This window comes from Schistocerca piceifrons, chromosome 6 (assembly GCF_021461385.2).
Source record: "Schistocerca piceifrons isolate TAMUIC-IGC-003096 chromosome 6, iqSchPice1.1, whole genome shotgun sequence".
NCBI classification, from domain to species: Eukaryota; Metazoa; Arthropoda; class Insecta; order Orthoptera; family Acrididae; genus Schistocerca; species Schistocerca piceifrons.
The window spans coordinates 374,663,119-374,689,662 of NC_060143.1; the positions used below are offsets into that span (position 1 = coordinate 374,663,119).

Here is a 26,544-nt window from a genome sequence, read left to right on the forward strand (position 1 = left end):
ATCAGTCCACGGGACGAGAGATGAGTTGGTCTGAACGATAACTCGTCATTCCTTCATCGTGGGCTGCTGATCATTGGTCGGTGCTGTAGGATCGCCGTCCTGGCCATCTGCCGCCGGTATCTGGTTTGGGAGTGATGTGGTACCAGTAGCACCACCGAGGTGGGAAACCGGTCGTCTAGTAACCAGCGTGTCTTCCAGGTCGGCATCATTATCGTCGTCCTCTTCCAGGTCAGATGAGAGAGGAAGTGTCTCAAGGAACATCTGGCTGCGGGGTGACAATCGTTTAGAGACATGGACTTCTGGATTGGTGTGCGATGGGCCTCACTTTCCATAAGGGAGGCCTATCTTGGCACGACCTTAGCGTCTACGTTCGTCTTCTGTTGAAATACATATACAGGCGGCTGGTGGTCTGTGGACGCAGTATAAGTCGTCGGAGTTGTCGAAATCTAAGGTGCTGAGGCGTCCTTGGCCTCCTCCGTCTACTTCGGTATATCGCTCCTTTCACTGCGCACCGAGGGCAGTGTGAGAGGCTTGACATAATGTAAGAGAAGAATTATTGGCTACATGGGTACGGCAATACCCTGTGGCGGAGAGCTCGTAAGACGACGCAAAAGGCGGGAGCATGTTTGAGGTTGGTCATTGTACATGATGATGGTACGACATCCACCATTCAGGTACGGCCGAATATGTTTTGAGGGGCCGATTTTATATGACGTACCCGGTTTCAGACATTGTATGCTTCGAAAGAGTACCATTTTTCCGCCATTTGGCTGATCACATTGCTATTCAGTGGGAAAGCTAACTTGACATCTTCCGGCACCTCAGAAGAAAATTCGGGAATTCAGATACACGCAGCTTCCACTGGCCACGTCCTGCGTGTTTCACCGAGACAACTCCGATGTGACCGTTGGAATTTTTGGACTTGGAGGCATCGGCGTACTTAATGATAACGTCAGTGCACACTGCCGGAGATGTCTTCTTTACGTAAACTAGTAGTGTATTGGCAGTGACAGAGAAATATACGTCCAAAATCAGCGATGCATCCAGATTGAGTTGGTCTCGAATGTACTGTTCTACTGCGGAAGCACGTGGTCCAGCGTGAAAAGTGATCTTCATCGTGTTCTTCATAAAGGAATGTGGCATAGCACGCATAACGTAAAAACAAAACCATCCCGTAAGCGAAGAGGGAGAAAATACAATCTATTGGCGCGCGGTCTCGCAAGCAGGACGCAGCAGACGTCCTCGCTTCGTGGCTGCTATTAGCGGACTGGCCCTTAGACCACAGATTGTCGTCTTCCAGTCCATAATACGTATGCCAATCAGGCTAAATAGCCGTGACATTCATGCAATCATTCCACCAACGCACCACGTTAAACATGTCCTTTTTGTAAAACACCATGTCCTATTGCGTGAAGTTCGTAACTGCTTGCAACACACACTTGGCCGACAGCAGTAGTCGACCCTTCAGAGGCTTTCTAAGGGACCGAAGGCGTGATAATCTCGTGGGGAGAGATCAGAACTATAGGGCGGGTGCTCGAGCGTCTCCCTCTTGAGTTGGTGCAAATTCTACGTTGCGACGTTTGCAATTTGGGGACGTGCGTTATCATGAAGCAGCAACCAATTGGCCCACAACTCCACAACTGTGTTTTTCGACAGACATGCTGCCCTATACGCATTCTTGATTCTCCGATGCGTGTCTACTGCTGTTTGTCTTCTGGTAGCCAATAAAAGAATAACAGCACTGTGGCCCTGTGTGGACTTTTATAGACCCACATGGGAGACACAGTGGGATGCATAAACGGTGCATAAGCGTTCTCAGATTGAAACTTTTTGATCGCCCCTTATGTGAGGTCTCCCACAAATGCTGCGACAAACTTCGAGGAGTTTAGAGGATGTTTTAGAGAACAAATCGGGGATAGGAACTGAGTCCGAAAACGTGATCCAGCGACGCTACAGATCTTCGTAGTTACATGCGCTGGTGCCTGTCACTAGGTCACACTTTCGGCAGGAAACGTGATTTTATGCACCGATGGAAACGTGATCCAGCGACGCTACAGATCTTCGTAGTTACATGCGCTGGTGCCTGTCACTAGGTCACACTTTCGGCAGGAATCGTGATTTTATGCACCGATGGACTATAGGCAGAACGTCTCGCAGTATTGTTTGATTGCCACGATCGCTGGTGAAGAATATGGAGCTAATCGCTGCGTAAAATGTCCTTGTCTCCTATGATTCAATCCTCTGCTGCCGGCCGGCCGGGATGGCCGAGCAGTTCTAGCCGCTACAGTCTGGAACCGCGCGACCGCTACGATCGCAGGTTCGAATCCTGCCTCGGGCAAGGATGTGTGTGATGTCCTTAGGTTGGTTAGGTTTAAGTAGTTCTAAGTTCTAGGGGACTGACGACCTCAGAAGTTAAGTCCCATAGTGCTCAGAGCCTCTTCTGCCTCGGTGGATGAATCTCCAATATTTTTCAATGTACAGGACAAAAATAAAGAGCCGGTGGAAACATGTCTCTCAGACCGTAATCCACCAAGACAACAGAGCATCGCATACATAGGACACAAGACCTGTTTGCGCAGCAAGTAGCTCCATCTTCTCCACTAGCAGTTGTGGTAATCACTCATGAACACTGAATAAGAAACAGTGTCGCGAGACATTCCGCATACCGTCCGCCAGCGTAGAAAGTCAAGTTTGCTGCCGATAGTTTGGCATAGTGGTGAGTGCCGGCGCCTATAATTTCGACACTCTGTAGTGTCGTTGCATAACATTCACGGACACGGTTTCCTGCCCACGATTTGTTCCTCAACACACCCTCTCCAACAGCTCAAAGGTTGTTGCAACTTTTCTGGGAAAATCTGTATATAAAGGGTGAAACACAGTTTCCCTTTGAGTTCACTGCTGCAGTGTACATGAGACAGAGCACGACTCCGGTGGGGATGTATAAGCACTGGCATATAGGCAAGGCGTCGATGTGAACTTCGAACGGATACTTTTTCATCGATCCTGATAACAAATAGAGAAAATTAAGTAGTTGTTGGACCTGGAAACCGTTAGGTCGACAATCTGCGACTGGAACTGGGTGACAGTTTTACCCGTTTAGACATGAAGATTTTTCTGATGTATTACTCGAGAGTGGAATAGTAGGAAAATACTCATAATGTGTATGTGATTGCAGGTTTTTCTGCGTATCTAAATGATAGAACTTCCTTGGGTGTTGATCCGAGTGGTCGTGTCGTCTTACGGCAATGTTTCAATGAGAGTCGTACCCACCGTCTTCGGGCGGTGTCATACTTCGCCTGAAGATGGGAACGAGACTCATTGCAACGTTGTGACAAGACGACGCCCCACTCGGCTTATCTTCCAAGAATATTTTATCGGTGTTAAAGTGGTTCGGCCAACCGCCGACTTATGAACTGCAAAATAGTTGTTAAAATTTAAGGTCAACCTTCGGCTGTCATCGACTTGTGCGTAACAAAGGACAGTTGAAGGTTCACCATAAATTTTAACAATTATTTGGCGGCTGAATATCCTCACCTGCAAACATACATAAATTGCAGGATAATCATGCAGATGCAGAAAACATCATCACCTGAAATGACGAGCAACTGAAGTATTGAACAGAGGCGCCGTACGATACCTCTTAGAAACAGTAAATGTATTATTCACGAAGATATAGTAGCGGAAATCTGTACAAAGGCATGGTTATTTGTAGCAAAATTAGCGTTATCTGTCGTTACACATACATCAAAAAAAGTTTTGTATCACCCCGGTTCCCAGAACTCCTCAAGATAGACGATGACTGTGGATATTGTGTCACAGACATGGGCCTTTTGACCTGCCCAAAGATGCAAACAACCATGAATGAGCAGTGTCTATCAGACGGAGGGGTCCGACAGCCGATCAGTTCCAGTCATTCCACAAGGAATGAGTTACATGACTCGTGTTGTCTGTAGTTCAACCATGCCTAGACAGTCAATACCGCAGTTCGATCGCGTCAGCATTGTTACTTTGTTCCAGGAAGGGCTCTCAACAAGGGAAGTGTCCAGGCGACTCAGAGTGAACCAAAGCGGTTTTATTTGGACATAGAGGAGATACAGAGAGACAAGAACCGTCGATGACACGCCGGGCCGCCCAAGGGTTGCTACTGCAGTGGATGAATGCTACCTACGGCTTATGACTCGGAGGAACCCTGACAGCAACGCCACCATGCTGAATAATGCTTTTCGTGCAGCCACAGGACGCCGTGCTACGACTCAAATTGTGCGCAATAGGCTGCATGATGCGCAACTTCACTCCCGACGTCCATGACCAGGTCCATCTTTCCAACCACGACACCATGCAGCGCGGTACAGATGGGGCCAACAACATGCCGAATGGACCGCTCAGGAATGGCATCACGTTATCTTCACCGATGAGTGTCGCATATGACTTCAATCGGACAATTGTCGCAGGTTCGAATCCTGCCTCAGGCATGGATGTGTGTGATGTCCTTTGGTTAGTTAGGTTTAAGTAGTTCTAAGTTCTGGGGGACTGATGACCTCAGTAGTTAAGTCCCATAGTTATCAGAGCCAGACAATTGTCGGAGACGTGTTTTGAGGCAACCCGTTCAGGCTGAATGCCTTAGACACACTGTCTAGAGAGTACAGCAAGGTGGAGGTTCCCTGCTGTTTTAGGGTGGCATTATGTGGGGCCGATGTACACCCCTGGTGGTCATGGAAGGCGCCGTAATGGCTGTGCGACACGTGAATGCCATAGTCCACCGATAGTGCAACCATATCGGCAGCATGTTGGCGAGGCATTTGTCTTCATGGACGACAATTCACGCCTTCATCGTGTATATCTTGTGAATAACTTCCTTCAGGATAACGATATCGCCCGACTTGAGTGGCCAGCATGTTCTCCAGACTTGAACGCTGTCGAACATGCCTGTGATGGATTGAAAAGGGCTGTTTGTGGACGACGTGACTCACTCTGAGGGATCTACGCTGAATCGCCGTTGAGGAATGGGACAGCTTGAACCAACAGTACCTTGATGAAATTGTGGGTAGCATGCCACGAACAACACAGGCAGAGGATGTGCTGTTTGGTATTAGAGGTACCGGTGTGTACATCAATCTGGACCACCACTTCTGAAGGTCTCACTGTATGGCGGTACAACGTGCCACGTGTCGTTTTGATGAGCAATAAAAAGGTGATGCAAATCTTTTTTTAAGTGTGTAGTTGTACACAGTGTATATGTAATAGTATGAGATGCAGTACACCGACAAATGCAGCCACATGGTATCGACTTTAATATCCGTGATACAGCATATAACAAGACATCAACGATTCAGGTGGTGAGAGTGAAAGGCAGTATGAAGGCAGTCATCTCTCCGCGGTGTTATTGTCGGCGTATGTGTCTTTATTGCAGATATGGAACAGACTCAATTAGTTACACCTGTGTTGTGTACATAAACCGCGATTGTGACAATGACACACGGAGAACAATTATCATGAGATGAAGTAAAAATTGGTGCGTTCAAGGAAACGGGGCCAAGCTGAACAGTTTAAGTACAGTGATTGATAATTTTGTTAGATTGAGCGCACGGTACGGACAGGACGTAAAATATGTACTAGGTAGAAAATTATTTGAGGCATCGAAACAGTGCCATTTACTCAAAGCAAGGGGCACAAACCGTTGTTCTTGTGAACTTGTCGCTGATTCACAGTTATCAGAACTGTCAGACATGTACAAAAAATTTTGTCAAATAAAATCTTACATCCAAGGAACGACTGTAGAAACGTGTTGTCACACCCAAACATAAAAAGGATACATTGGAGTTTGCTGAAAAACATACGCCATAGAATGGAATAAAGCGGTCCACAGTGCTGGGGAGTGGTCTAATTTGGATGGGCCGGAGGGATTTCAAAAATGTTTCAAATGGCGCTAAGCACTATGGGACTTAACATCTGAGGTCATCAGTCCTCTAGGACATCACACACATACATGCCCGAGGCAGGATTCGAATCTGCTACCGTAGAAGTAGCGCGGTTCCGGACTACAGCGCCTAGAAAAATGATTCAAATGGCTCTGAGCACTATGGGACTTAACTACTGTGGTCATCAGTCCCCTAGAACTTAGAACTACTTAAACCTAACTAACCTAAGAACGTCACACACATCCATGCCCGAGGCAGGATTCGAACCTGCGACCGTAGCAGTCGCGCGCAGCGCCTAGAACCGCTAGGCCACAGCGGGAGTGATTTCAATATTACTGGCAAGTCTGAGAACAGAGCACCAGGAAAGAATGAACAGAAAATTTGGTGGTCGAACTCCGATGATTCGGGCACTATGGGACGCTAAAGCTAATTTACGCATTTCTAGGATGAATACTAGAATGAAGTTAAACATGCACATTGAAATGCTAGACAGAACTAATTAGATTGTATGAGGACATAGGGAACGAAAGGCTAATGTTTTAACATGATAATGCCTGTATGCATATTTCAGCTACAACCGAAAAGTGGTTTGGGGATAAAGATATCATTGTCTTCGTCAAGCCTGTACGTAGCCTGGATATGATTCGCGAGTAGCACGTTGGAGAATACTTGAAAGGCGTGTTTTATCTCAATGGAAGGTAAATGAAAGCCTTATGTGAACTGAAATGTGGAATACGTGAAGAGCGGGCAACAATTTCACTGCAGGAACTCCAAACGTTAACAAAATCGATACGGAAGAGAATTTTTGAGATAATTAGGAAGATTTTATTTATTTATCGTATGGCAATACAGACACGTAAGAAACGTTAATAATTGCAAAAAATAACAAAGTTTAAGGATTACAAACAAACATCAAGTCTATTAATATAATCTATCGACTCCGGAGTTGCCAGCAGGAAGTCGTCGGGGCTCCCTTTATAGGCTCTTCTGGAACACTCTTCAACACTGTGGCTGATGGTCTGATTTTCTCCGCAGTCACACTGAGGGAATGGTATTTTACTCCATTTATACAGGGAGTAAGCACATCTGCTATGACGATTTCGAATCCTATTTAGAGTGGACCACGTTTTGCGTGGTAGGTCAAAACCAGGTGGCTTTTGTGCGATGCAAGGCATGTTGTAATCTTGCCATGCGTTTCATTTTTCAGACCATGCGTTTGTGATACTGAAACTTTCTTGTACACAGGTCCTTGCTGTTCTTGTTGGCGGGTTCCTAGATCGTAGCCTATTAGTTAGGGGAGGGGGTGTTTGGGGGAAGAGACAAAACAGTGAGGTCATCGGTCTCATCGGATTAGGGAAGAAAGCCGGCCGTGCCCTTTCAAAGGAACCATCCCGGTATTTGCCTGGAGCGATTCAGGGAAATAACGGAAAACCTAAATCAGGATGGCCGGACGTGGGATTGAACCATTTTCCTCCCAAATGAAGCCTATTAGTGTTTGCAGCGTCAGTGTCTTGGTGTATTGGTAGGCCTCGATTTCCCATGATGTTTTTGTATTCACGTACAAGGGCGTCAGTACGTCGCAGGTGTGGCGCCAGGATGTGCCTTAATATTTGGAGCCATTGCGTTGGAGTGGGTTTAATTACTCCAGAAATCATCCTTAGAGTGGGCTGTTTAGCCAAATAGGAGCGTAGTATTCGGCAGCCGAGAATACAATTTCTAAAGCAGAGGTGTGGAGAGTGAAGGCCGTTGCTGCCCAGGTAGTACCACAGAACTTTTGAATGATGTTGTTTCTTGTCTTTAAGAAGAATGGAGGGTCCAAACAGGAAATGAAAATTCCTTATTTTCTTGTTCCTGTTATGAAGCAACCTGTATAATACCGTCGAGATTTATGTCTTACTTCTATCTACAACTTTCTTAATAAATTCGATACAGTATTTTACAGACATCCTACTATTAGTATCGAAGGAACCTTCCTCTTTACTGATTTCCACTTCTGCATAAATTTAAGCGTTGACTAGGTGGTCTCCGCTGAAATGTACTGGTAGTGAGACTGAGTGTCCTAAGGCGGTTCAGTGCGGCTGCCGCTGAGTCCTCCCGTGTTTGTGTGCCTCGCAGAGGAGGAGCCGGAGTACATCGAGACGGCGCCGCGGCGCGCCAGCTACGTCCAAACAGGAAATGAAAATTCTTTATTTTCTTGCTCCTGTTATGAAGCAACCTGTATAATACCGTCGAGATTTATGTCTTACTTCTATCTACAACTTTCTTAATAAATTCGATACAGTATTTTACAGACATCCTACTATTAGTATCGAAGGAACCTTCCTCTTTACTGATTTCCACTTCTGCATAAATTTAAGCGTTGACTAGGTGGTCTCCGCTGAAATGTACTGGTAGTGAGACTGAGTGTCCTAAGGCGGTTCAGTGCGGCTGCCGCTGAGTCCTCCCGTGTTTGTGTGCCTCGCAGAGGAGGAGCCGGAGTACATCGAGACGGCGCCGCGGCGCGCCAGCTACAACTGGTGAGGGCGGGCGGACTATCGGCAAACAGATTACACGGGACGCGACAAGTGCTGCGGAGGCGGCTTGCGGCCTGCCGTGGACGCGGCCGCTGTCCGAAGGCGCTGCGCAGGCGGCTGACCACGGGCTCAGCATCACCCCTCCACTGCGGGCGTCTGCAGCGACTCAGAATGCCCAACACCCAGGCAGTTTCAGATACCGTCTCGACGGTAGAGTGAGATCGTTTCATGACGATCTCATTGAATTTCCAAGTGTGTTCGTTATTATAGTTTTGTTGCTATAGTTAATACTTGTTCCCATTTCCAGAAAGCTTAAATAACGTAGTGCGTTAAGAACAATCTTGTTAATTTTTTTTTTTCGGGTCATTAGTCTCTTGACTTGTTTGATGAGGCCCGCCACGAATTCCTCGCCTCTGCCAACCTCTTCATCCCGTAGGAGCATTTGCAACCTATGTCCACAATTATTTGGTTTATGTATTCCAGTCTCTTTCTTTCTCTATAGTTTTTCCCTCTAAAGCTCCCTCTAGTGCCATAGAAGTTTTCCCGTGATGACTTAACGTATGTCCTATCGTTCTGTCCCTTCTACTTGTCACGTTTGCAAAGTATTCCTTTCCTCGTTGGTTTTCTGGAGAACCATCCTATTTCCTTTCCTATCAGTCAAAATAATTTCCAACATTCTTCTATAGTACCACATCTCAGATACTTCAAATCTCTTTTTTCCCGGTTTTCCCACAGTTCATGTTTCACTACCGTACAATGCTGTGCTCCAAACGTTCACTCTCAGAAATTTCTTCTTAAAATTAAGGCCTATGTTTGTTATTAGTAGACTAGTGCCATGGAAGTTGTCCCGTATGTCTTAACGTATGTCCTACCATTCTGTCCCTTCGGCTTGTCACGTTTGACAAGTATTCCTTTCCTCGTTGGTTCTCTGGAGAACCATTTCCTTTCATCTCTTATCAGTCAAAATAATTTCCAACATTCGTCTGTAGTACCACATCTCAGACACTTCAAACCTCTTTTTTTTCAGGTTTCCCACAGTCCACGTTTCACTACCATTAAATGCTGTGCTTCAAAGGTACATTCTCAGAAATTACTTCTTAAAATTAAGGCTTATGTTTGTTATTAGTAGACTTCCCTGGGCCAAGAACGCCATTTTTGGTAGTGGTAATCTCTTTTTTATGTCCCCTTTCCTCCGTCCGTCATAGGTTATTTTGCTGCCAAGGTAATAGAATTCTTTAACTACATCTCCATCGCGGTCACCCATCCTGACGTCGCATTTGTCGCTGTAAAATACAGGAAAATGTGTGAAATTCTCAGACAAATTCGGGCAAATTATAGGCACGAACGGGTAATATACAGTATGTAGAAGAAGCAAGACTGGGCGACCAAGAACGAAGTGCTCGTATAAAAAAGGGTGTAAGACAAAGATGTATTGTTTCGCCTCTACTGTTCGATCTGTACATCGAAAAAGCAATGATGGAAATAAAAGAAACGTTCAGAGTGGAACTGAAAGTCAAGGTGAAAGGATATGTGATACGATTCGCAGATGACATAGCTATCTTGAGTGAAAGTGAAGAAGCATTACATGATCTGCTGAATGGAATGAACATTAGGAGAGAATGTGGATTGAGGGTAAATCTAAGAAAGCCGAAAGGAATGACAAGGGCAGAAATGAGAATAGCGATAAACTTAACATCAGGATTGATGGTCAATAAGTTGATGAAGTTAAGGAATTTTGCTACCTAGGCAGCAAAAAAACCAGTGACGAACGGAACAAGGAGTACATCGAAAGCAGACTAGCACTGGCAAAAAGGGAACTCGTGGCCAAGAGAAGTCTACTAGTCTCAAACATAGGCCTTAATCTGAGGAAGAAATTTCTGAGAACGTATGTTCGGAGCACAGCACTGTATGGTAGTGAAACATGGAATGTGGGGAAACCGGAGCAGAAGATCATCGACCCATTCGAAATATGTTGCTACAGACGAATGTTAAAAATTAGGTGTACTGATAAGGTAAGGTATGAAGGCACGTCCTGCGCAGAATCGGAGAGGAAAGAAATATGTGGAAAACATTGACAAGGAAAAGGGAAAGGAGGATAGGACATGTGTCACGACATCAAGAAATTACTTTCACGGTACTAGAGGAGCTGTAGAAGCCAGAAACTGTAGAGGAGAACAGCAAATAATTGAGGAAGTAGGATGCAAGCTCTTAGTGAGAATATTCTGCATATTGCTTTCCTTCCACATACCCATTCTATTTGTGTGTCATATATTCACTTAACTTTTTAAACATATTTTTTCATTTTCATAAAGTACATCGCTCGGAGCTATAGTTTTAGTACCATGTTCCTTGTATCCAGCTCAATGTTTGTCATCAGTAGGACTTGGCTGAAGAATGCTGTCATTAGATAAGTTTATCCTCTTCTGAAACCTTCCTTACCCCGGCCTCATGGTGTGATCTTGCTCCCTTTACATCTTTTGTAATACTGTGTCTGCAATAAATATAATGTTTAACAGGTCGCTGTTGTTTTGTTAAGGCTCTTCGTGAAATTCCTGTTTAATTTCTTTGCCCTCTACCATAAGTAATTTGCTAATTGGCTAAAACCTCATAAACCTCCATCTTATGCAGATAGTTTTCTTTAGTCTACAGATTTAACTAAAGGATATGTCGATTTTAAAAAAGTAACATATCCTGTTCATCGATTTAAATAAAGCATATGATAGTGTAAATAGAAAATTTCTCACTCTATGTTGATATGACGAGACATAATCCATTGAGAAATAATACAGAGAAAGTATGATGTAAATAAAATTCTAATTGAAACCGGGAATAGAATTTTCTGCATTTTAGTAAATAAAAGGAGGAGCTCGACCAAATTGCCGTTTATCACCAATCTGTTTATTATATACTTTTTACACATTATCAAGAAGATTCTGATCAACAATTCTCCCGATGTTCATCTTCAACGTAAGGGTAGCTTAGATGTAGTACAATATTCTATCATGAATACTGGATATGAATAGCGATATTCTATTCATCACTAAAGTGCAACGTAAAACGTTGATAATTTGTCAGGTTAATCCAAACAACTAAATGCAGATTGACAACCCTCAAAAGAATCATGCTTATCGGAGCAAGTTTTGTAGGGCAGTTCAGTATGTAGCATACCTAGATATATCATACGAAATACAAAACTGTCGTACAGCACATAGAATCATTACCGATATTTCCATTTAACGGAATTCCAGAAATGAACAAGATTACTAACACGATTAACACACTGCTACGATGACGAAACATTGACCTTTACTAATGAAGTAGCTTTTAGCAGCCAATGTTACAACAAATGCTAAACACGATATGGCGATAGGTGAGTCGGCCCTACAAGAGAAAGGACGAGTCGTAACAGACAGTTAGGACTGTTAGTCGAAAAGATAATAATGACTGCAACCAACAGTGCTTCTAAATATTTCTTTCCTCTGATCAGAAGAGCTGTAGAATGAGAAAACCAGAGCGATTAAATTGCTTCCCCTTTCTCTTTTATTCCTGTTTATTTAGCCCCACAAATATTGCACATGACAATGAAATAAATTAAACAAAATTAACTTCCAATTGTACGCCACAATGTGTATGGTATTCGTGAAAATGAAAGTAATCTCAGCGTATACAAATTGACACAATTTTGATCCATAGGTACGAACAATGTGCATTAAATGCGTTATTGGACTGAAATAGGACACAGACGATACACTGATAAAGACTGAACGAAAATAGTGTAGTAATTAGAAAAAGGACGAATGAATGAAGTGTGTGATGCACAGTATAGATCTTTGTGCGTGGAAAAAGTAAACTGAGAGAATAGTTTGACAGCGGAGCAAAAACCTACATTTAGAAATCATATCTTCCAGGAACTGATTTAATTATCCTTGAGGTGTTATGAATGATAAGAAAAGAGCTAATCTGGAAGAAAACAAAAAAAAAAAAATTTTGAAGAGATAAATCCTGCGGGTAGCCTTACTTTGGCTGTGCTACAAATACCCGTCCTTTTGTGAGTTAATCTTTTGTTGATTAATTGGATTATCTATTACGTAATAAAGATTCGTGTTTTAAATTTGGCGCATTCGCCTTTATTGCAGTCTAAAGTTTCAGATAAAGTTTTTCATCTCGAATTTTCAACGCGACTTTCATGAAGTGAACAGGCATAACGAACATACCAGGAAACACAGTACAGTGGCATTAATGTATATCAGTTAATGTCATGTATGTCAAGAATGTATTAAGCAATCATGTTGGGACAAGAGGCGTGTGCAATACAAGTTTAGCCAGGGAACCACCTATTGTAGTAAGGCACAATAGTAGCGTTACGGAAGAGCTTTATCCAAATTTCCGACCATGCATCGAAATTTAGGTTTACGTGGTCTCACTAAATCACTAAAGGCAATAGTATGGATTGTTACTTTGAGAAGGCATACACAGCATTATCCCAGTCCAAATAGAGGTTGTGTATCGTTTCTAGTGACACGATCATCGACGGAATGTCAGGCAATATCATCTTTCTTCAGTTCGGTTCAAGTACGTTTGCCCATGTAATATGAAATAGGTACAGATTATTGATAACATCCCACCACCCGCTCTGAATACATCTAACGAATCGCAGTAGGTATGTAAGCTAACTTATTCTTGGAAATCGTGTGGTTTCATATAATGAAAAGAAGTATGTAATATAATGTATTTTGCTCACCAGTGCTTGAGTGCCATGTCGCGCCTTTCGTGATTTTTGGATGTATAATCAATCAACAAATTATGCAGGAAAACACCCGAAGTTTGGAGTCAACGAAACGACCAATGTTCACTTTTTTTATTTTAAAGCTGCTGTCAGTCCATTATTTGCACGCTGTTCTACTGTTAAAAAAACGTTTAGCTCTGTCCATTACAACAGTATTTGTTACCTGTCCATAATTCCAGTAACTGCCACTGACAAAATAAATTACTACCACTTTAACGTCAAACAGAGTGGGAAAATGGAATGCATCGTTTTAATTATTTCTCCCGTTGCTCAGAATATGTATTCTTTGTTGACAAAGTTCCTGTAGTAAACAGCACCTTTTACAATTATTAAATACCACTTCCACTTGGAAATGTGAAACGTGCCCTTCACAGTGTTGAAAAATAATGAAACCACAGCTCACGTGTCTAATAATTAGGTAACGCCATATGGTTTGCACAAAATATAGAACATATGCCACAAAAATTAACCAAACACATATCTTTTGCTGCTGCTGCTGCTGCTGCTACTACTATCAAAACAGCAAAAAAAAAAAAAAAAACTTTTCTATTTAATGCACCAGAATTTAGGAAACACAAGATGATCATTCATGTAGGAAACTTTTAGTTTGCAAAATGTAAAGGAACCAATGGCAACTTGTGCTTCTCCGTGATGTGTGCGACAATGATTCAATTAGAAGGGGATTGCACACAATAGGCAAGCGGAAAGACTATAGGAGAGCTCAAAATGCTTCATTGTGTACGGCAGCAATCAGTAATGTACGTACGATACTGTGGAATATTAGCATCAATAACACTCAGACAATAAGTTTCTCTCAGGTTCCTAACACTTTTAAGGGTTCACAAGCAAAATTAAAATTCCTCAGTTTGCTTAAGACGTGATGTCTCGACGTCACAAAGTTTAGTTTTAGTTGTTGACCAAGGGAAATTGAAATATTTGACTTTAGTTTCATTTATTTTTGTTCATTCCATTGTTTAGAATTACGTGACCAGTTTATTTTAGTTAGCGGTAATATGTAGCATTTACAATTAACACTAATTGGAGAACTTCGGCGCCCATACAAGTGCAGTATTAATTGTTCATATGTAATCGATAACTTAAAGAGATGTTCATGCGATAAAAATTACGCAAGATTCTTCAGTCATTGTTTCCATATTGAAAGGGGGGATACTCTTACGAATAATTTTCAAGAAAATGTATTTTCATCATACTGCAAATAAACTGCTGCTACTGTGAAATAACGATGTTAGGAACCATTCCGCTAACAGTTGGTAAAACTGCTATCCATCGAAACACAAACGGTCGCGCGACCTCAAGCCGCATCATAAGAGCACCCTACATGCTAAAAGCAAAGTACGATCTCATCACATTTTGCATATATTATAATTAATAAAGGAATGTCTAAAATAAGCTCGCAGCGCTTAAAAGTTATAGGTATAGCCATCGCTCCTAGTCAAAATTCACTATTCAGTGAATACTGTCAATATTATAGCGAGCGAAAGGTAACGCAGGCGTGCTCCATTCACTTAGGACAAACTGCTAATAGGTGAAAATTGTCTGCAGCTAAAAAAAAGAAAAAAATACAAAAAAAGAGAATACTCTGAAAATTTCTAAAAGGACCTGACTGTCAATAAATAAATTGACGCTACTGACATGATTATTCGCGGCACTATACAGTTTACTATGTGGAGTGTATGAGGTGGTAATGTCTTCCCGGTGTGATAGTTGGGCGACCCGGTGTTGGACGAAGTAAGACTGGAGCACGTCTTCGTTACCTTTTGCTCGTCATAGCATTGACGTATTCACTGAATAGTAAATTTTGACAAGGTCCGGTGGGTATACCGATGACCCTCTAACGTTGTGAATATACTTTAGACATTCCTTTATTAATTTTAGTATCCACAAAATGTGATGTAACTGTACTTTGCTCTTTACCACGTACATTGCACCTCATGATTCGGCTTTAGGCCGCAAAACCGATTGTGTTTCAATGAACAATAATTTTATCAGCTGTTACCGGAATTCTTCCTGACATCATGCCTTTCAAGAGCTGCGGTTGCTCAGAATATAAAAAAATTTCAGACTGTGAAATCAGAAAACTGGAATTTGTTCTAAATGTATCCAGTTATGTTAGTAAAGGTAAGACGCATTAACTGGTCGCAGTTTAAACGTATTTGCAACCTGGATACTAATCTTTTGAGCACGAGCTGTTAGGATTCCGATCCTTGTTGTTACACTATCATAAACATCGCGTACGCTGCTCTAGTCGTGTCTTGACGCTTTTTGAAACAATATCTCAGTGCAACGTTTATTCGTACGTTCCTACATAAATCCGTAAGGATTATCTCCTTTTGGATGTAAAATTAACAGTACGCTCAAATATCTGTCCAAATTAATTTGCACTAATTTGACAAGCATTAGAATATCTTTGTCGTAAGTACTTCTCTTCGACTCAATAGAAACGAACAACACTCTAAGTACGTAACATTTTTTGCGAACGTGTACATTCGAAGTGAGAGTTCGAAAGAAAACAAAACGAAAATAGTCGCCCTCGTAGTTTATGTTGTACTTACACATCAAACAAACGCATGCAGCTGCTAGGACTGTATTACATTATGTAGACTGCGCTGTTCCTTCCATTTCTAGCATGTGTCAAAGAAGATGGAGCACATTCAGTCTCGTGAGAGAAATGGTTTGTTTCGTGAATTCTATCCGTAATAGGACGACGCTACATGCTGCACGGAATATTATGTTGTTAAGCATTGCAAGCGGTGCTCTGCTGCTATAACGTGTTTCAAATGCCATTAATGCAGAATTGTGTCAAATATATGTGGAATACAAACAAACAAAAATATGGTGTATTTGTCTACTACTTACAGTTGTATCACGTATGATTTTAGATTTGCAACCACGTATGTAAAGTTGTGTCACCTTATATGGGCTTGCGTACATGTCTAATACAAACAACGTATGTATTAATAAACTATGTAAGTGGTTGTATGACAGCTCGATAAATTTTCATTTAAAAAGAATGAAAAAATCACGCAGCATCTTTCATCGTTTACAACTTGCAAAAGCATTACTGCCGATCCTTCTGTCTAGGGTTTAACATTCCATCGACGACGAGGTCATTACATTTCCATCTACGTGATCCAGGTTTCAAGTACGATTCCAGTAGAATTAGAAATCTGTGGCTCTCCCACGAATTTCCCATAGTGCAGAAGGAACAGAAGGTCTGTGTTAGAACTCAGTGACCCCATTCACAGACGGCAATTGACAATACCACCAATGGGAGGTACATAAAGTTTTTCGGAAGAGGGGCACGCGGAAAACACTGCAGTCGTCGTCGTAATGTGGAAATTGAGCGAACTGGCTTCGTGCAAAGGGCGGAATCTTCTTCGAAATGGACCACATCGTCTAGGAATGTGCCATTAGACAATGCGTCAGCCGTGATGCTTCTCATCACGGCCTGGAGCCAGTTATATACCATTTACAGCACCTGAAAATCATCTCTGTGCTCTTTTAAGTGGCTGAGTTCGTAAAGCTTACGATACAACTTTTTGACATTTTTTTCTGTGTTTGCTGATTAAATTATGGTTTTTTAGGCTTCAGCTAATGCAGAAAGCGACTCATTTCTTTTTCTATTCACCCAAACATGTTTCGATACCTGTGAGTCTCGATTTAGATCTGAAAAATATCGTACAAAGTTTATGTTAAAATTATTCTATTCCGTTGTGGCTGGGTACTACGTTGACAAGTTCAGAATTTTTTAGGATAATGGCTGTCTTGGTTGTGACCTTATTTAATATCACTGAGCAAGGTCCACCTTAGTTTTATATGTTTTTATGGTGCATCTATCACACATCGAGTTACTGTTGCGTCCATTTTACATTGTATGTGACTTTATGAAGCATGGGTTACATAAGTTATTTTAAAATAACGTCACAACCAAGACTGCTTTTATTCTGAAATAACACAAAGCTTATGGTGGTCTCTCTGTATTAGGCCTAAGAACTACTATATACCATGTGAAATTCGTTTCATTTGTTACTATTGCTCACCTGAATTTGCATTACATGAGAAAGAAGCTGACATGTAGGAAACATGTCTGGGCAAGAGGTCATACAAAAAGACAATGCGTTTTGTATAAGACCCAATTTAAGTGATTCAAAATGACTGACGCATTTTCGCATATATTTTAGACGCTGAATTAATATTGTGACACTTGAAAAACATAGAAGAATATAGAAGAGAAAAACATTTAATTTGATACTCAGTTGTGCCTTATCTATGGTACAGCGATCAAACTTCGCACGTTCACTTGTGACTAGTGCTGTTTAACCTGAAAGTTCAGGATATAAACATTGAGTGTGAATGATTGTTGGCTGAGGGGGAGAGGAAGGAGAGGGGGACAGAGGGGGAAAGAGAAAAGGAGAGAGAGAGAGAGAGAGAGAGAGAGAGAGAGAAGGGAGAGGGGAGAAGAGAGAGGATGAGAGAGGGAGGGAGGAACAAGGTCGTGACATGTCACGTGATGTTCATGATGACATTTATTTATTTGCTATTTTGTTTTAGTCTGGTACCTAGATACAAGAACAGACCAAATGGTGCACATAAGTTGCCATTAACATAACACGTAATGTATTGTAACGCAATTTCAAATGTATCAGTGAAATTATTACGATATTTAAGGGAGAAAAAATCTACATCAAGCATCTAAGCTGCATAAGAAAAGAAAACAATAAGCCTTCTTTAAAGTGAGACACGTCTGCTTACTACAATTTGGCCATCTGGTGCACAGATATCTTTTCATCCGGAATCCAGAAGGCACAGTCTACTGATAAAGTACACTATGCTGGGTTTCTGAGTACATAAAAGGAAAAAAAGGAATGTTTAAAAATATAATAAAAAGTCTACATACTACAATATGGCCATCTAATGCACAGATATATGTTTACCCTGAATCCAGGAGGCACATGCTACTGGTGCAGCACACTATGCTGCATTGCTGCATCAAAAATTTTCTAGTTTGTAATTCTCGACTACTCTACTATGGTAACACTAAATAACACTATTGTACTTGGTATCAGAACCAAGACAGATTCTCATTTGTCTGGATAGTTAACCTCATTTCGCTGAAGTACAACTCAGGATTCATAGGGGTAACAGTGGTGTACCACCTGGGGTGAAGAGACTGTGAAACGGCTGTCAGGTTCTCGGGAAATCCTTCCTGGTCCTCCCCGAGGCTCAACTCCTCAGTGCTTCCAGAAAGTTGTTGTAGGTGCATATTCTGCCAGGTTACATAATGTTGGCATGATGTATGGCCTCTTCTAGGTTCTCTTTCGGCCACATAGGTTTTCAGTCCATAAATTGATATTTTAGCTGTTATCGAATACAGATTATGCCACAGTTCGTCATTCCTCATTATTTTATAGACTCTTATGTTACCAAAGACGTTCCTGTCCTGATCAATAACGTCTTGTCTAATGGCACATTCCTAGACGATGTGGTCCATTTCGAAAAAGATTCTGCCCTTTGCACGAAGCCAGTTCTGTCAATTTCCACATTACAACGACGACTGTACTGTTTTCCGCGTGGCCCTCTTCCGAAAAACTTTATGTAGCTCCCATTGGTGATATTGTCAACTGCCGTCTGTGAGTGGGGTCACTGAGTTCGAACAGAGACGGTGGTCACATTAATGTGGCCGGACCTTCTGTTCCTTCTGCACTGTGGGAAATTTGTGGAAGAACCACAGATTTCTAATTCTACTGGAATCATACTCGAAACCTGGATCACGTAGATGGAAATGTAATGACTTCGTCGTCGATGGAATGTTAAACCCTAGACAGAAGGATCGGCAGTAATGCTTTTGCAAGTTGTAAACGAAGAAAGATGCTGCGTGATTTTTTCATTCTTTTTAAATGAAAATTTATCGAGCTGTCATAGAACCACTTACATAGTTTATTAATACATACGTTGTTTGAATTAGACATGTACGCAAGCCCATATAAGGCGACACAACCTTACATACATGGTTACAAATCTAAAATCATACGTGATACAACTGTAAGCAGTAGACAAATATACCATATTTTTGTTTGTTTGTATTCAACATATATTTGACAGAATTCTGCATTAATGGCATTTGAAACGCGTTATAGCAGCAGAGCACCGCTTGCAATGCTTATCAACATAATATTCCGTGCAGCATGTAGCGTCGTCCTATTACGGATAAAATTCACAAAACGAACCATTTCTCTCACGAGACTGAATGTGCTCCATCTTCTTTGACTCATGCTACAAATGGAAGGAACAGCGCAGTCTACATAATTTAATACACTGTGTATACCATCTTCAATATTGGTGTACTGGTATACTCAGCGATGAAACAAAGCAGTAGGTTTTACCAGAAATTTCGATACTTAGACAATGTGTCTAACAGTGTATTTTAAATACGATAGTATGCCGTCTTAGGTCTGTATAGCACTTAAAATGCTTGACAATGGCACTTTGAAGCCGAAATCATGATTCTGTAACTGTAAATGTAACACTGCAAATAAACAACAGTCTAACGGCGGTACTGACATTAAAGTCAGGTAGAACTCTTTGCATGAACCTGAAGTACAGACTTCCTGGTAATCAGGCTGGTCCTCCTTATTTTCATGCAGGAAATAAAGAAGGAACATGTAAATAAACAGCACGGTATGTGTAAACCTGTACGCTCGTTAGTTTTAAATAAGCATGGAAGCAGTAATGCTAGACAAAACGGCAGACAAGTTTACTTCCATATCTCATTTAGCTGGCTGCTTTGACCCCAGGTTCCGTACCTTAAATTGTCTAGTGGAGCATTCTGTGTCCTGTTACATTTTTTTACTCTCTTGCGGAAACGCCCTGTGTCTGGACACTGTCTGTGAAATGTGTTTCGAATGCAGTAGTAAAGAAGTAGCGATTTTGGTGCATGAAGAGCGATAATTTAGTAAACGATAAACTTCTTTTGTTTCATCATTTAATGCGACTGTCAGCGAGAAAAAGTTTCGTAAAGGTATTACGTGTAAAGTCTGTAACGATTCGATAAAAGCTGTCTTTCTCAAATAATGAATGAATAAATTACGGGTATTCGTGCTTTATGGTCTGCACTTCTTTTTCACTTCCATCACCGCTCGTATGGCAGATTTTGCAAACTATAAGAACAATATGTGTGGCACAAATTAATGGCACATAATTGACTGTCTGGCCAGCGGTCCTATCACCAGGAAATCTCAATTATCTTTTACACAGAAGCGGAAGTAGGTCAACTCACAGCCTTAAGGGTGCTGAAAGTGGAGAAAAACTTCTCAGTTGTTGTAGGAGCAGGGATTGACGTAAATCTCTGGCCCACATAGTTTTTAAGTTTCAGATGTATTTCGACAGATCAAAAGAAAATTGGCATGAACTTTGGGCAAAATAAGGTTGTGAACGAAGACGAGCAACTGCTTCGGACAAATTCGACGCAGAGTCCGACCATGAGCGCTGCAGCCTTCATGATTTTGCGGCTGAGCATCTATGCCAAGGCGTCTCAACATTTTTTTTTTACCGATGTGTAAAGTCTGTGAAGTTAGGTCATGTTAAGCAATTTGTGCTTAGAATGACATCGTTATTTTGGGATTTTAGGTTGGGTGATTAGTTATATCTATTTTTGTAGTTAAATACATGGAAAACTTAAATGCAGAAAATGTGCAGAGCAGAGAGGAGGAGGAGGAGGTGCCAGGAATACAGCAAGTAATTAATGGTGTCAATGGTATTCATGACGACCATTTCAGTGATAGTGAGTCAGAAAGAGAAGCTGAAGTAGACACAAAACAATAGCACTAGTTCGTCATTTCGAGGGCTGAATGAACATGGGGCAATAAACAGTAGAGATTGAAGCATAGTCGACAGACTTGACAATTTAATCAAACTCACTTCAAAATAACAAAGCAGAAAATCAAGTAATGTAGGTACAAAACTAGACAGATAAGGGAAAAAGCTAAATCATTTAGGAAAGTATGTACAGGAGAAAGGGGAAGCCCTAAAGTTTTTCGTAAAGGTATTGACCACATTCAGATTGTTGTAAATGAAGCCACTAGTTCGGAAGCAGGTCATAAAGAGTTCCATATGAGGCTAGATGAAGCTGAAAATAGAAATCAGAAACAGAAATAGGTTACTAGGTGACACTAACAAAAAAGTCAGCAATGTCCGGCATGCTGTGATAAAAATGAGAGCTCGGCCTTAAACCAAAGGATAGACGAATTAACTAAACCAGTTAACAAAAACGTTTCAGAAGTCACAAAGCGATGTAGGTGCATGTTTCAATAACATGTAAGATGGAAGGTTGCTGAAATAGAAAAAAATTGTAATCACTAACAACTTTTGCAGTAGCGTTGGTAGGGTTTGAGACAATACATACGTTAAAAGTATCCTATAGACTTTATTTGTCAATATAAAGATGATTTAACAGCCAACAAGTCTAAGGTAAAAATAAAATTGGTGAAAATATTTTAGATCTTGAGGCCTTATCCTGGGCGAATCAGATCATACATTCTGAGATGAGTTTTACAGAGTTTGAAAAACATTTTGTGAGTAAATTTTGGTCGGATATTAAATGGTCAAGAATAAAATCAGAGTTCTTAAATGGGCCCCGCTTAATGGAAAGTAGTGGTCGTATGAGAACATTTTGTGAAGAACAATTTAAAACATTAGTACACCTTAACTAACCTTTAGACGAAATGATCCAGACACGTGCTCTTGAAAGACGTTAAGCAATGAAGTGCAACTGGGATCGGTCTATGGTCCAGATGATTCGATAGCAGAATTTTTAAGATACATTGATAAGTCAGCCATGGCGTGGGAGAGAAATGAAAGAGATAAGGATATACCAGTAGATAAAGAATGTTACAGAAATGACAGTTTTTCTAATGATCACCATGAAAACAGAGATAGGAGAAGAAATAATAGGAACCATTATGAGGATAATAATGTTAACCAAAGAGATAATTGCTGGAATGATGGGCATACAAATGATAACAGGAGTGGTAACATGGGAAACGATAAGCGTACTGAAGACAGAGGTCACGAGTGAAGGTGTAGTCAGTATAACAGTAATCTGAATATAGAGCGTACCACCCAGAAAACTAAGATTTGCCTTAAGACCTGTCGGTCTGAGGCAAGAAGAAGTAACTATTCAAATTACGTTAACAGTAGTTTTAGAAGGAACAGAGAAATATTGAAGGTAGCTAGTGATCACTGTTATACTGTTAGCAATGATAGTCAAATGCAAGAAGTTTTAAGGAAGATTGTCAACATATGCAATCAGGCAATGAAGTTAATGTTGCTTCTAGTAAAAAGCCACTTAGATGTAATGTAGTTTTGGAAAGTTTGCCAACAGTAGAAAGTGATAAAGTTTCAGATAGAGAGGGAGGAATGAGTTTCGGGGAAATTGAGGAAAGTCTTTTATATGAGAATTAAAAAGATGGAAAAGAAGATGAAACAGGTAGCCCTTATGTTACTGTACAGATTGATAGTTAGAGAGGTAACTGTGTTTTGGACACCAGGAGTCCCATTAATGTCATGTCGGGAACAATGAGACATAAATAAAGAATAACGGGAACTTCACTGAATTTCATGTGGAAGTTGTTAGAATAAAAGGAGCTACTGGTAAAAGGAGAAAATTAATCACCAGACAGGTTTTACTAGAGTTCGAGATCAATAACACTAGCTTCAACCAAGGACGCTTGGTAATCGAGGAGTTAAAAGAGAATCAATAGTAAAAGTGAATTTTATTTTGACCGACTTGAAAGTAACTTACTGAACCATAAAGCGGGCTCTGTGCAGAAGCTAGTATGGTAATGTTAATTAATGGCGACAGTAATCAGATCAAGGGGGAAGGGGGTAGAAGAATCTGGAGATTAAGGTTATTTTGAGGAAAATGAGGAATACTGTAATGATGAAATTAGTAGTGATTCTTACAGTCAACTGTATAGCAAAATTTGTATCAAGCAGAAACCTTAAGCCCAGAAAACAGAGAAGAACCTAGAGATTTTTTGTGGAATATATAGATATTTTTAATGTTAAATCAGGAAGAGTTAAACATTATCACTGTACACTGAAATTAAAAGCTCATGAGATTTGTTAAGCTTGACGAAATCCCAGTTTGTAAAAGGGAAGAAGTAGAAAGGGAGTTGGAACAAATGTAAAGATGAAAAATATTAGAAAGAAGCAGCTACTAGTACAACAATCGATTAGTTGCAGTGTCCAAACGCGATGGCGTGATAAGAATTGTACTAGATCTTAGGGATGTAAATAAACGTGCTGAGAAGAGAAGAGTATTTTGTTATGAATACAATTTTTTCGTGAAAGATGAAGTATTAGATTAAGAATCGAAAAAAATTTGCCTTCTTTAGAAGTATTTGCAACTTTTACATCTGCTTGCTTGAAAGGTTTTACGTGTTATCTACACTACATATACGATTTGATGTTTAATGATGATGGTACTACATACATCTGACACATATTTGACTAAAACATGCCACTACACTTAAATCAGGTCTCATTGCACCCAGAGAATGTTTAACACTTCATAGAGACAATAATGTTTAGTTTGATTTATGTGTCGATACTTACTGAAATAGTAATTATGATGATTAATACACTGAGATCACTGAACTAAATATTACTCATAACTAAGATAAAATAGGTATATAGATTTAAAGTTTCTTTTTGCTCATGATAAGAGAAATTTGCCTATAATGAAGCAAAACTTTCAACTGCATCAATTTAGATAAAAGAGACAAAAAGATGTGACGTCGAAAGGACTTAGCCCATAATTGTATAGAAATTAATTTAAGCGAACACAAATAGGGGTAATGTAATCACAAAGTATGCATGAACTTGAAATGTATTTCTGAAAGCCACATCATGTAAATAGGTAGGTTAATTTATCCACCGTTGATTATCCAGCGACTGATTTACTATGAGGGAGGACAGAGAAGTGATTTTAAAGCTTAATTTCTTCTGTCAGTTAGGAGACAGTACTATGTAATATGGTCATTTTCAGTGAAACTTGGAAAGTTGCGAAATGTACATTAGGGGATTCATATTTAGATGTGTGTAATAACCAGAGACTTTTTGCAGGCATACAATATCTCACTTCTATCATGAACTTATAAGTGAAAGACTGATTCAATAAGTGAAATGTTGGTAAAAAAGGGATGACTTATGCAATGAAATGAAGTGTAATAGCAAATAGGAACTAGAAATTACTGTTAGGAGTTTGCCTCCTCCTACTTTTGATAATAATAGATATAAAATCAGGTTTATTATGAGTCGTTACTCAACCAGTAGTATGTCAACTGCACTGTATGAGAAGAAACCTACTTTTACAGCATTTGAGCTGGTATCATCTCTTATATGTAATGCAAACTGCTGCACTAGAACTGCCAATGTAATTGTAGATCATATGAATAGTAGTGTGTGATCAGCATCACTTTGTACTTTGTTTTGTGTGTGTCATTTCACAATGTAAAGATTTATTAGTTATTATGTACATCACAACTTGAAGCTGTATTATTATGAATAATTAATTTTACACTGATGGTATGTACTTCTTAGAATACTGAAACGTTTAGTCACCTGAATGACAGTAACAGATGCTACTTCTGTCCAGTCAGCAGTTGAGAGACTGCACATGTAAATACTTCTCGAAGTAACTGTGTCCTCTTACAGGAAAATACGTGTGCATAAACAGTACATGTAACCACATTTAATTATTTCCCTCTCTCTAATATTGTCTTTACTTGTTTCAGCTTCGTTACATATTTGTCTATTAAAAATGCAACAATTTTACTAAGATTTGTCTCGAAATAACAAGATTTGTATCTGCAGATGAAAATTGGTTAAGAATGGATAATACAAGTGATGAAATATTTACTGTTTTGTACGATTGTTCAGTCTGCAATTCTGTGAAAAGTTAAGGAACTTGCAATTCTTCTTTGTCTTACAGTCAAGTTTTGCAGAAACTGTGTCATTGGTACACTGATTATGGAATGTTGGAACGCACACACAACGGTAAATTTATATTTTCATGATCACTGCCACAATGTAGATTTGTACCCATTATTACTCGAGCAGGCTTCAAAAGTCTTGTCCATTCTATAACTGTACACGTCTTTGAGGGAAGGCGGGGGAGGGGAGGGGGGTGCGAAACGTAACAGCTACCAGATTCTCATCCATTTTAAATTAAAGGTATACGTTGAGTGTTGTTTTTATAATTCCAAAATGAGAAGTCTGATCACTAGGTCATGTGAAATATTGTATCTGCGAAATATTTTACTTGCTTATTTCGTGAATTTACTGTGGAGAAGGCTTTTTCTAGTTTAAGTTGACCTGGTACCTCGTAGGACTACATTTTGCGATTGACGCTATCTAAATCAAATCGATTTCGTTAATTTTATGTGTTAAAAAAGAAAATGAACGACGTTATTGCAGGACATGTATATATAGACCCTGTACGGCCACTGACTTCCGCCAGTATTTCGAGATATTTCAAAGTGACCACCGTGCCCGTGAGTTTAGTAAAAATAAGAGGACGTTCTCTTTTGGACGGAGATTTTTGGAGGTTTCAGTGGAAGACTTGGTTCTTCGTTTGGGGTGGAGGTATAAGGCCGCACAGTGATGAGATGGCTTTTCTTTGTTCCGCTGTAACAAACTGAGGTTATGAATAAAACATTTTGGAAACTATAAAAACAATATGTGTAGCACAAATTAATGGCACATAATTTACTGTCTGGCCAGTGATCGTATCACCAGGAAATCTGAATTACTGCTTACACAGAAGCGGAAGCAGATCGACTCACAGCGCCAAGGATGCTGAAAGTGGAGCGGAACTTTTCAACAGTTTTCCTACAACAAAACAAGAAAAAGTTGTAGTAAACTTGGGCTCTAAAATGCATATCTTTAGAGCTATTAGCACTTGTTCATCGATACTGTGGAACACATTTCTTCTACTGCAAGGTCTTTGCTTTCCATATTTTGGGAGGAGGTAGTATGGATAAAACAAGAAGAAAAGTCCAGTAAACACGAGGCCTAAGATAATAGCTACGAGAACTAGTTGAGTGATATGTATTTCACACTAGTGAAGATGAACAAGTGCTCATACGTCTTAGGGCTTGTCTTTGAGAGCCCATGTTTACTGTACTTTATTCCTTGCTTTGGTATAAGGTGTGTGTTAATTCAGGATATAAGCTATCTCCATAATAAATTCCATCCAAATCTGTGCGGATCCTTTCATTGTGAAGGATTAACAAAAATACAAATT

At 40.4% G+C, this 26,544-nt stretch overlaps 1 protein-coding gene across 1 annotated transcript in view; it reads left to right on the top strand.

The window, feature by feature from the left end:
* Positions 1-9,846, top strand: part of LOC124803332 (cytochrome P450 4C1-like) — a 73,076-nt gene extending 63,230 nt beyond the window's left edge. Inside the window, exon 8 of the mRNA XM_047264516.1 lies at positions 8,383-9,846. Within this exon, the coding sequence (XP_047120472.1) occupies positions 8,383-8,650 (268 nt within the window). The 3' untranslated portion in view covers positions 8,651-9,846. The remainder of the gene's footprint in view (positions 1-8,382) is intronic.
* The last annotated feature ends 16,698 nt before the right edge of the window (positions 9,847-26,544 follow it).